The sequence below is a fragment of the Pollicipes pollicipes genome, unplaced genomic scaffold, assembly GCF_011947565.3.
Source record: "Pollicipes pollicipes isolate AB1234 unplaced genomic scaffold, Ppol_2.1 Scaffold_4881;HRSCAF=5763_pilon_pilon_pilon, whole genome shotgun sequence".
Taxonomy (NCBI): domain Eukaryota; kingdom Metazoa; phylum Arthropoda; class Thecostraca; order Pollicipedomorpha; family Pollicipedidae; genus Pollicipes; species Pollicipes pollicipes.
The window spans coordinates 45,035,650-45,048,191 of record NW_023596576.1 but is presented as its reverse complement, the minus strand read 5'-3'; the positions used below and the strand labels follow the sequence as shown (position 1 = coordinate 45,048,191).

Here is a 12,542-nt window from a genome sequence, read left to right as displayed (position 1 = left end):
GCACATAGCAATAGCCAGTTATCCGTTCCCGGTTACAAATTCAGACACCTACTTGTGCACTAATCGCAGCAAATACACACGACTTTTGCTACTGTCAAAATCATGATGTTTCATTATGCTGTTGTTGATATTCTAACCAAATAAGAAGCGTTGTGATGTGATGATGCAGTTGAGCCGGATTCAGATATACATGCATATCCATGACCCGCAAGTCATGGCGCATGAAATATCATGTTAGGGTCATTAAAGGGAGTGTTCCACATTTCTATAGGTTTCGAATTAAAACGGCCATCCTTAAGACCATTCGGTGCAGTTTACAGCCCTGCCTTTCTTAAAACCTAAGCACCTCTAGTTTCTGAGCTACACGCCGGCGAAGATATGCAGCTTTTTCGACGACCTATTTCAATGTCACTCAGTCATGCAAGACGCGATAATAACGTAATTCAGATCCTCCCACTCCCTAACCCACGCGGCGATCAACACCAAGAAAACAGAATGGTTGAGTCATTCGCGTCCGGCGTTCGTGACCACGACTTCCCGGTATAGCGACGGCCAATTGGCTCTCAAACAATGTTGTGCAAGGTACGATGACGCAATGAAATAATGACGGATCGAAGAGGATATTTGCTAGACAGAGAAACTGTGCTGCCTAAAGCAGTCTTTTCCACTTAAAAGCATACCAATAGTCATTAGTAAACTTGTTTGATCATACCTGATGTTGCTTCAACATCTCCGAATGTAAAACATTCCCTTCAACAAATGGCGCAGATCTCCATTTGTGTAAACTCCAACGCCGTCTGGCCTCCATCGCTTAGGTCTTCCTATCACTACCACTATCTACATGATAATATAGAGCTATGCACTGCCTCGCTCACCCCACGACAAATGGTGGCTACCACTGACTTTAAATAGCAAGCGAGAAGCATCGGAGACGGTTGAGGGGTGCGCGGGGGAGGACGGCGACTCCTGCATTCAGCGTATGCATCAAGGTTTGCTTTATGCATGTGCAGACGCCACAACAGCAGCTCCAGCCTTATGCCTTAATCAAGGCATGGCATGAGCGTGCCAGCTGACACTCCGGGCGTCCAGCGATAACACTGACACGGACCGGGGCAATGACCGTTTTATTGCCATTGGGGAAATAGGCCCAGCTGCTTTGCCACAGTAGTGCTGCTACCAATGCTCCTGGATCGCCCCAGTCTCTGTCGATAAAGGCAGCCCGCTGAACTCGCGCACTGACGGTCGTCTGTGTTGACTACCCCTGACGGAGAGGGGAGGTGCCGAACTCCTGGTATCTTCGGATTGGAAGGGGCAATACAAAAACGAAACGTCCTTTTATAACCCATGCAAAGCTTAACGATATTTCGTTAGGCTTTTCGATCTATGAGGTAATAGTCATAACCAAATAAAGTCAAGTTACACTCTTTTTCCGATCGGTTAGTTTCTCCCGGTGTCTCTTGGGCTGATCTCTATTCAGATACTCATGTCTGATGTGTGATAAGAACTCCATTTACATGATGCGTATGAACCCAGGGTTTTTTGGCACCGGGCTGCATCGGTCATCGAGGTCATTGGTTTTTCGTTTCACGGGAAGTGCCTTTGCCAACCAGTGATGCTCCTTTTTGACTGGCAGCATTCATGAATGGTGTCAGAGCCGATCTGAGCCGAGACTCAAGTTGTGTTTTAACTTCGGCCAGTAACTCGTATATAGCCCTCTAAGATCGCAGTTGCATACTTAATAAAGAGCTTGGTGCTGATCTGTACGATAAGAAGCCAATGTCACAGACAATTAGGCGATATGGCTGACAAATTACACTACTGGAGTGGACGTTACGGGGGGTCAGAACCTGAGCACAAGTTGGATCAGTCCCCTATGGCCATCGCAGCATGCCATTGGAGGGTGAGTGAGCAACATTGCATGATGAACAAACTATGAGCGCTGCAGGAAAACCACAGTACCATGCATCACACGAATGCCCCAAGTTCATCTACGGTTTGGTCCGAAGTGCTACGGTAAAACCTGCGGTAGGTCGATGACCTGATGTAACCCGGACATGAACATCGCAGGGAATACAAGCAATCACGCAAAAAATATACCAAAAACTTCGGGGAGCTAGCATGAGCCCTGCTTTAGCGAGCCTCGAAAAGGGTTATGGGGGAGAGAACAACTGACCCCCCCCCCCCCCCTCCAGAGCGAGGGATAATGCCCTGCAAAAATGAATGAAATGGTAGAGAATTTGGACAAACATGAAAACATGGATGTGTTTGTGTTCTTAGCCACTAAGAATTGTTCGCGAGACGAAGCATGGTCCGATATTTGAACTAAGCCTTGAGAATAAGCCCATCTACAAATTAATGAGTCATACCATGGGAGGCCATCCGACCCCATTATATCACGTGATTCAACTACATGTCCATGAATGTCCAAGCCCACGCTCGTAGTTAATGTATTGAGAAACGATATTATTCGACAAACTAATTGACGTCTGAGAAATTCGTATGGACCTCCTCCTCGTCTGCAGAGAAAATCTCCGCTCAAATTCGAAACTACCATTTCCAGACACATGATGTGGACGTGCCCACGACTAGGATCTTCTCATGGCAGCCCGCAGGGAAGCTCCTCAAAAGCACCTGCAATATTTCTACGGAACGATACCAGGTAGAACCACCCACGGGCTACTTGTAATCCCTGAATCTCCTCACACGCGCCTTGAACTTCCCGAGAGCCGTCATCGCCGACACAAATCAGTCAGCTGACGACGCAGCTGCCCGTAAAACCAGTCAAAACAGCCGGACCATAAGCAGCTTTACCTCAAGCTGCTTAGCGCTGTCCGAACAGCCCGCGCCAGCCAGCCTCACCTTCCAGTTGTTGAACAGTATGTCACTGTACTCGTCCTTCATCTTCCGCTTGATCTGCTGCCAGTCGCGACCCTGCAGGACGCCGAGCACCACCAGAAAGTTGCCGAGGAAGAGCGGGGCGAACACTCCCTGGTCCAGCGCCACCTTGCGCACCACGATCCGGGCGCCCTGGCTGCCGACGTACCGGTCCAGCGCGCCGTACCAGAGCCGCAGGCCGGGGCCCTGCAACGACAGGCTACGGTCAGGGTCCGTGTCCAGCGCACGACGAACACTTGACGAGGGCAGGTCGCACCAGGGCCGGTCGTATAACAGCCGCAGGACGACCGGCTGTCAGGCAGGTCACTGTCAGGATGGCCTTGCCACGGCCGCAGGTCGACAGGCCCCTGTCATGTGAGATCACAACCGGGAAGTTTCGGTCGGCGCACCAAAGCCACAGCCAGACCCCAGCAGTCCCAGAAGACGAGTGTAAGATGGAAAGAAACAATTAAAATGGAAAATAATGAACCTGTATGTGCGTTGATGCTTTCCATACCCCTTATCACAACCATCTCGTCTATCTGTCGGGAAGGTCTGTGAGATTTTGCCAATAAGGCGTTTTGTCCATTTCTACCACATCAGGTATTTCGAATCCATTCCAATGGAATAAGCCGTGAACGGGTGCACTCAGTCCGTGATTGAAAATTGGGCGAGCGTGAGCGTGTCTTATAATAAACGTTCCGTTGGCAGGACTGGATGTGATGAAATACTTGCGCCCACCCGGATGTGGATGGGTCACCCCAAGTGAAAATATCCTATTCAAGCGGTGATTAAGACCGCGGTGGTTTCGCTTTCCGAGATACGGGTCACGAGCCTAACCAAAATGAAACTAGGGACGGAGTTCAACGGTCAATGATAACTCCGATGACTGGAAGCACATCTTTAGAGGATGACGCCAACACAACGTTAACAGAGTATGCTTGCTCAGTGGAGGATCACCTGGAGGAAGTGCACAACCAAGTGCGGCAAAATCTTGCCGTAATTTCGGAAGCAATTGAGCTGGCCTATTACGCAATAGGTGATGCGTGCGGTCCTTCAGCCTAGGGACCAAGATTGGCTGCGCAACACTCGCGGGGAAACGGGGCGGTGAGCTGGTATCCCATTGGGAGGGTGCCCACGTCGTCCTCGATGAGTGGTCGGATGTTGCTCATCGCATCACGAAAAGGGAACACGCGACACCCATGGCAATGCATCGCAATCGATTGTGAAAAGCGAGAGAACCACCAAAATTTACTTGGGAGGTGGGGGGGGGGGGGATGGGCATGATTCCGAGGCGGAAAGGCAGGGCAGGGATATTTCCCCTGAGGCATCTGCGGCACGTACGGCTGGTGACGTTCGAATGCCTTCTCTGCCCCATAATGAGCGACGTAGATCCAGACGTTTTCCTTATTATGTCCTTTAAGGCAAGATGGAATCCGAGACGGGCCACATGTGCGTTCGTTATCACATGCTCTTTGTGTGTGTGTGTGTGCGTGTCGTAGGGCGTCACGCTGCAGGCACGGAGGTCGAACACTCCCCACAAGAGCCAGTACTGGAGCTGTCCGAATTGGGTGCTGAGTCTTGACTCTCTGATCAGAACTCCGGCAGCTCTAGGGATGGCAACAGTGGGTCACATAAACCCGGCGCAGCCTCCAAGCGAAAGCTTCACCTACTACCCGGCTGCCCCATTGCCCAAGACCTACCACCTACTACTACCTACTACCCGGCTGCCCCATTGCCCAAGATGCCCAGAATGAGGCAAGGGAGCCTAACTTCATCCTCAGCCACACCAGGCGGGGTCGCGCCTGGTCCGCTCTTGCTGCCACACTAGACAGCATACGGCGCATTGCGTTTACCCGCACCCAGTGGCGCGGGCAGGGAAGGCAAAATAGCCACGTAACCCCTCCCCCCCCCCGTCCCTAGGTCCCGGGGGCCCGAGGTGGTACCCACGGGCTGACAATCAGGGAAACCATGACTAGGTACTCATGGTCCCAGGGGCCGATTAAGGGACCCGGCTGGCAGGTTCGGGCCCGTAAATGCCAGCCAGAAGGTGTCTTGTACCAATTGGAGGCCTCCTGGAACAATGCGGGGCCTGTTCCAGCACGGGACCACCAGCACAGAGCAGTCGGCTCCGTGTCGGTCTGAGATCTGGAAGTCCATTTCCCAGGCGTGCACAAGACCGGGCCGGGGATCCGCGATTTTGCATTGGTCGAGACCCCTGAACTAGTATGGGACCCTGTGTCAGTCAGGGGGCCACATTGTGTTAGCAGAGGGCTTTGTGTCGGCAAGCGGCCGGGAGTGGGGCCCCTGGCCGTCTCAGACCAAAGGGCCCCAAATCGGCCAGGGTAGCGTTTGCTGACCACGGACGGGACGAGACCCCAAAGGCCAGGGGCCTCTTTGGTTGGTCGAGGCCTTCTGACGATGAAAACCGATAAAATAACTTACGATGAGAGTCCACAATGAAACAATGGAATGGTCCTGTGTCAGCCAGCGTCGCTGGCCCTCTGCCCTACTTCAGCCGGAGCCCGTTAAGCCGAATTGGAGTTTTTTTCTGCCAATTACTGGACCCCTGCGGCGAAAAGAAAAGGATGCTTTTGCGTCATTAAGGCGCCCCTGCGTCTAGAGGGGACCAACAGCTCGGGTCAGCGAGCCTACGGCGCCAGGGAAAAAGACAAATGCATGATTTACCCTCTCGCGGCCTCCAGATCAACGAAGGGGCTCCGTCCTCCGTGTCGTCAGCATGGCATGCGGCATGTACCCGGCGCTGGGACGGAATGCTCCTTCAGCTCCCGACTGGGAAAGAAAATGTGTCCCTCTTATTTTACCCATGTGGCCCCTTCCTGGGCAAAGATAGGGGTCTGCTTAGTGTTCAACTATGAGGGTCAAAATGAGGGTCAAAAATGAAAAAGGTCCGCCTATGTTTCCTTGAAGACATCCATCCCTTTGCAACGTTTCCATTAGCTGTGAAAACCAATGATATTAAGGGCGTTGAGTCAGCGCGCTCGCAATCCTGGAAACAAGAGTTATAAAGCAGTCTTGGAGTTCTGTGCCAGTAATTGCACCCCTGCGACGATAAGGGATTATTTTGCGTCAATGAGAGGCCCTGCGTAGATCCGAAGTCAACTGTCCGGGACAGAGGGTCACCTCCCGCGCCAGGGAGACGACCAATGTATGATTATCTCCCCCCCCCCCCCCCACCCCCGCTCCCCAAGAACCTCCGGATCAACCATTGTGCTTTCCCGTGTCGCTAGTATGACAACCGGTAAGCAGCCCGCGCTGGAACGGAACGACTCTTCATCCTTTGACCGGGAAAGATGCCGCGCTTTCCTGCCCACGGGAACCCTTGCCAGGAACGGAAACTAGAGAATCTACCTTTACTTGTGCAGTTTCATCACCAGATTCCCGCACCAGCTTGCGGTGCCGTTAATGTTAATCCGTTACAAATCAGTTCTCGGCCGGGCGAGCGCCCGGAAGTCTAGCTGAGGATCGGGGTAGTTCCCTCTCTCTCGCACACCCCGCGCCGTGCCGATCATAACGCCGGTGCATAGTCAATCCTGCCCTTTCATGCCGGTTTCCACACACAGCTCGACGTTAGCCAGTACTGTACGGAGTCCGCCGGCAGTCTCAGTTATCCGTTTCAATGATACTTTTGTGGCAGTGTCGTCGCTGGTAATACGGTCGTGCCAGAGACCTTAGGCGTATCTTCTGCTCACCTCCCGCTGGATGATTACCTCCTGATTACTTTAGCGGATGTTAATACAACCTTTACCTGGAGCTATTTTGGTGCCAAGCATCGCGGGCCGGCCACTATCGCGTTCGGAACATTTGGCTTAGCTCATACAATGTTCGATGTATGGCATGCTACGGCGTAGCACCTACGATTTCAACAAAAAACTGCGTCGGTTCTTGCGTCGGCTGGCGGCTGATCGTTCTCTGGCACCAGCAAGCGCGCCGCGTTTGCCTTTCGGAAAGTTTGTCTTTTAACGTCATGCACAAGTTTGCCTCATCCATCCAGGTCAGTGATCACAACCGACACACAATATGTCGGCTCACCTGTGACATTGTCGGGGGCCATGTGACATGGTCAAACAAGTACGCTAATCAGATCTGGCCACATACTCAGGAATTGAGTCCGTGTTCCCCATCGTGAAATGAACGCCATCACCCAGTCAGTGCACACGCCATGCATCCAGAATACAATAATATTCAGCACGCTGTAGGTCACACAAAGCGTTGGTAGCCCAGAAAGCACCCGGCGGGTAACAGACTACCGTTGGAGCCCTGCCACCACTATATGCGTGATTTCTCTCAATATATCACTAATCTTATCTTCCTTGCACCAGTAAGGCTATCAGTATTGATCTGCCAACCATCTGCCGTGCGAGACATCCATTTAGGGAATTACCGGACCGTGGGGTTATTGATTGGCGCATGTTAGGAAATGACAATACGGCCATTACTCGCTTTGACTATCACCGGCCCCAAACATCGCGCTGACTGGAGGGAAAGGATAGGTAAATCAGTTGGCGGCCAGTCTCAACATAGGGCCGCTTGGTCCAAACACGAACACCTGAAACCCAGTGAACTATACGAAGCCTGTAGAGCAGTCGTAACTAAACAAATAGTATATTTTGTGGCTATCGTACTTGTCTTTGCTCTACTGCAGTATATCGTGAAATAGAACGGAGACACTGTGCGGGTATGACCGTCTTCCGATTTGTCATGACATGGCCACGGTTCATTGACTAAATGACAAGAAGCGCGTACGTCAGATCAACCGCGCGGCAACAGTGCGGCAACATAACGAAATAGTCACGGGTCTGAACCTAAACCGTGCGGCAACAGTCTGGCAACATAACGAAATAGCCACGAGTTTGGACCTAAACCGCGCGGCAATAGTGTGTCAACATAATGAAATAGCCACGGGTCTGAACCTAAACCGCGCGGCAACAGACTGGCAACATAACGAAATAGCCACGGGTCCGAACCTAAACCGCGCGGCAACAGACTGGCAACATAACGAAATAGCCACGGGTCTGGACCTAAGCCGCGCGGCAACAGCCTGGCAACATAAAGAAAGGGCCACGGGTCTGGACCTAAAGCCGAGCTTTGGATGATCCCCTCCTCTACCAGCCAGTCGTCGCATGCACCGCAAACACAGCCTGCAGCTATGTCGGCCCACCCTTGCGTCAGCGGCCACCGCAGCCAGCGCTGCAGACGGGCCCCGCCAGCCGGCGCAGCACGCCCCCTGCGGCCGGACCGACCCCCGAGCTGCAGGCGGCGAGCGCTCCGCCCCCGGGCCGACTCCAGACGGCGCGTCAGCACGGCACGCGACGCGGCGGCGCCCCGCCGACGGGCCAGCGGCACGTCCCACCTTCACCGTGGCGAGCTTCCAGCCGACGGTCATCAGCAAGCGACCCGCATTAGCTCTCCGCTCACTTCAATTATGGTAATGGCAGCTGGTTGCGACCGCGCGCCAGGTAGAACGACGTCGTGGACATCGCATTTGGTGACCAGTGAGCAGCCGTGAGGACGATTAAGCGCATAGTACGCCGGGCGACGTTAGGCTATGCGCTGGGCATGTCATCAATGGCCTCCGAATCGCATCGTCCCACTAAGAGTCCGCAAAAAATGGACTAACCGATTCCGGCGCAAAGGCTGAGTATCAACGAGTCGTGCCGCTGACATGAACTCCCTGGAACCCCAATTACCATAGTTAACCATTAGGTTCACGGAAATGGTATGGTCATATACCTGGGATCATAACGGTGCTTTGGGCAAGCCCGTGGCTACTAGCACGCGTGACACACGACGCACGTCAGGTCAAGGCTAAATGGAACAACACGGTTGCAGGGTTTGCAGCAGCCGGTCCAAGCGGTTTCAGCCAGCTGGTTTTACCGGTTAGAACCGGCTGACAGAAACTACTGCTGGCAAAAGCTGGTGTAAAACTCTTGCCAATTCGTGCAATATGGGTTTAGTAAACCCTTCTTCAGACTCGATAAGTGACTATCGTAAAGGCAGCGATGCCTTTGTTTTCAGTCAAGTTCGTCCCCATAGCTTTGTTGGTTCGAGCGGGCCGCCTTCCGACCCATCTACTCGTGGCTGGGTGGGTTCAAGTCAGAGTTACAGATGCTGGGTAGAACGAAGTCCAGAAAAAAATTGCAGTAAATACTACAGATGCACTGTATGCCCAGTGCAAGGTAGAGCTTAAGTTCATACTAAACACTTGACAGCCCGTAACTGAAGGTAGTGCCGCGGATGTGCCACAATAGTGAATGAATATAAAATAAGAATGAAAGTTTTGTCCAGAACGTTTTATAAACACTCCCATGCACTTTAAACTGCATTATATTGAGAGCATGTATTAGATGTTAGCAAACAATTCAGCACAACTCACCGGTAATTGGAAGAAAGGTTATGGACCACTCCGGACTAGAACACACGACCTATCAACTATGAATCCGGCACTTCGGTCGTATTTGCAACGACCCCGGACAACAAATATGTGCTGTCAACGTCACCAATGACGTCATACTCCAAAGATTCGGCGCCTTTTGATGCTCGGCGAGACCCGGACGTAAAAGACCCTGTGTGGTGTCGCGCAGAATCGATACTGTACACGTCAGATGCATTTTCCGCCACTTGATCGAGATGGGGCGGAAATGGCGCAACAGGTTTAATTGTAAAAAAAGACTCAGTTCGCGCGCCTAGGACCTACCGCAGATGATGCAAATGTGAGCTATACGCTACAAACGGCATAATTGCTATTTCCATCGTTAAAGCAGGCGCAATACGTGCAGATGTAAATGATGGTGTTCATACATGCTATTTATTTCCGAGAAAACTGCAAAGATGTTAACAAAAAATTTGATGCACTGCGAACATGCCTGGCAAATATTCCACGTGGCGTCACGTAAAGTAAGCCATTCTTGGTGGGCTGCTGCGAACGCACCCTTTCTCGATTTTACTACCGAGATCAAGTAGCAAGCCTCGAAAGCTGAAGATTCACGGCGTACTGTGCATGAAAAATTTGACCCGTACGCTGTGGGAGCTTGGCTTCGGTAAAACAAGTGGTCAATTGATCGACGCAAGCTAATTAAACAACTAGTTTCAATCGGCTGAAATGCAAATCATACGGAACAACAACTAGAGCACTCGGTAAAAACAAAGGGGGAGAGACGGGCCCGAAGCCATCCGTGCAGCAACATAAAGAGGTTCCAAATTCAACCGCCTGAGTAAACACTTCAGTCAGCTAATGAGGGACGACTAAGAGCTATCGAGGGTGTTTTTAGTGTTGAACGAGCAGGTCTCGCTGACTTCGCTGCGCGACAGAGCACAGCCGGAAGCGCAACATTCTGTTATTCATACTTAAGTGCACTGCGGAGGTTTAAAAACCACTGAAAATTCATTTTTCTATGCCGTGTTTACAGTTTATTGACACCCGAGTCAATGCAAGCTTTAATCGGCATTGACCTTAAAATTATTAGAGCAAATGTCCTGATATTGCGATGATCCTGAGCTCATCGTCGTTCGAAATATCGGGATGTGCGTGCGTGCGTGCGTGCGTGCGTGCGTGCGTGCGTGCGTGCGTGCGTGCGTGCGTGCGTGCGTGCGTACGTGCGGGCGGGCGGGCGTGCGGGCGGGCGTGCATGGTGCATGCGTACGTGCGTGCGTGCGTGCGTGTGCAACCGCATGGTGCATGCGTACGTGCGTGCATACGTGTGATATAAAGAAAACAAAAAGTTTGCTTTCCATAAATAAATAACCGCTCCCTCTAACAATTGAATAGTTTCAAATATGCCTCACGGATTTGCAGGACCTAGCTTACCTTGCTTGTGTCGCTGGAAAGTGAATACACGAGCTATGAGGCTTACATTAAATGACAATGGCATTTTCCACATCGTCGACGTACTGATGTCAGCAGCAATCAAATGTTACGTAAGAGTAATTGACCGTTGAGACTAGCTCGAGATAATAATTGACCGCTGAGTTGAGAATAAGAGATTCATTGACCAAATTCCTACCGCTACGTCATTCCGTAACGCGCCTGGCAGAGTCCTTCACTCAAGAAAAGGGTGCCCAGGCATTCTGCATGCACGCAAGCACAACACGCTTCCCGGTCCTTCATTGAAGAAAAGGGTGCCCTGGCGTTCACTTCGCACGCGCGCGCACGCATGCACGCACGCGAACACAGCACGCTTCTCACTTCGTCCTCAGATGTCTTGTTTCTAACCATCGCAACCCTCTTATTCGGGCAACAATGAAGTTGCAATATCTCAGGTGAAAATCCGAGTAGAACGTGATGAGACGGAGCCCACTGAGGATCTCCGGACGCCGGCTGCCCAGCCGGTATACGCGAAATGACAGGCGCACACAAAGAAAGGCCATTGACAATGAAGATGACGTGACGTTCCAAATGTTTACAACGAGTGGTCCGTATTTGTGCGTCGTTTTGAGCTGAAACAGCTATTTGATAGGCATTCGGTGCAATTCCCAGCCCAGCACTCCTTAAGGCCTAAACCCCTATAGTTTTTGAGTTACATGCCCGTGAAAATGCGCAGTTTCGTAGACTATTTCAAGGTCATTCAGGCGTGCATGACGCCAGAGAAACGTAGAATTGACGCTCAAGACCAGGAAGAATTAATTGTCGAACCGTTCATATCTGGTGTTCGTCACCATGATTTCCAAAGATACTGATCATCAGTTGGGTCTCAATAAATATTGGGCAAGTTGTGTAGGTTTCAATCGCGACTGACGTTTTATGCTACATAGTGTCAAAACTTGGACGTGGGTGCTAGTTATTACGGAAACAAGGCTTATAATCGAATAACGTAAGAATAACAGCAGAATCGACTATGTGGGAACATCTATACATGGAATCTTAAACTCGTAGATAAATAAGGCCAAAACGCGAGCACATAACGATGTTCGGTTCCGCAAGCATCTCAAGCACGCAACAGCTATCTCTGGGTGGATGCGATACCACAAGTGAGTGCTACGGTGGCAATTTCGCATGGCCAGTTTCGCAGCACCTCAACGTCATACAGACGTTTCATGACGCAATCAATGACGTCTTGAAGCGCATGGTTACTAAAAGGAAAGATTGTGCTGTCTAGAGCGGTCAGGTTCACTTACAAGCATACCAAATGTTAAAACTGAGTTTGCTTCAACCCATTCTCTGCTTCCTTCAATATCTTCAAATCAGGAATATTTCCTTTAGCATAAATAGTCGGCCAGAGTGAACGTAAAACTTTTGTTTGTCGGGTATCCTTAATAAGCGAGCACCAAGCCCTGTGTTGGTATTGCAAGGATGAGACACCGTGGGGGGAAGCCACATATGACCTTCAACGAACGACACACTTAACTGCACCAAGGCCGAGGCCAACACGACCAGTCCGGAACTGTATCCCGTTAATTCCACGAACATTTACAGGCTTATCTGAAATGTACGCAAGTGACGTTAGTGTGTCTACCGCATGGAATTAACTCAAACGATCCTAACTCTCATTAGTTCACTCGTGAACCCGGAACGAAGCACCAACAAAGTGCGCGTTTCTGCACCGCACACTTACAGTTCGTCTGGATGTTGCCACGACTTCGTAACATTCGCTTCGAAAATGGAGGAGACGTCAAATAAAGGCACCGGCAACGCCAACGCTGATCAGGAC

General features: G+C 51.2%; 2 protein-coding genes across 3 annotated transcripts in view; both read right to left on the bottom strand.

The window, feature by feature from the left end:
* LOC119100455 (tight junction protein ZO-1) overlaps positions 1-12,542 on the bottom strand; it is a gene marked incomplete in the record, with an annotated part of 177,534 nt that overhangs the window by 97,799 nt on the left and 67,193 nt on the right.
* LOC119101842 (protein Mpv17) overlaps positions 1-12,542 on the bottom strand; it is a 62,708-nt gene that overhangs the window by 30,030 nt on the left and 20,136 nt on the right. For both annotated transcript variants that reach the window (XM_037225266.1, XM_037225267.1), the window contains exon 4: positions 2,860-3,081. In XM_037225266.1, coding sequence (XP_037081161.1) covers positions 2,860-3,081 — 222 coding nt within the window. The remainder of the gene's footprint in view (positions 1-2,859; positions 3,082-12,542) is intronic.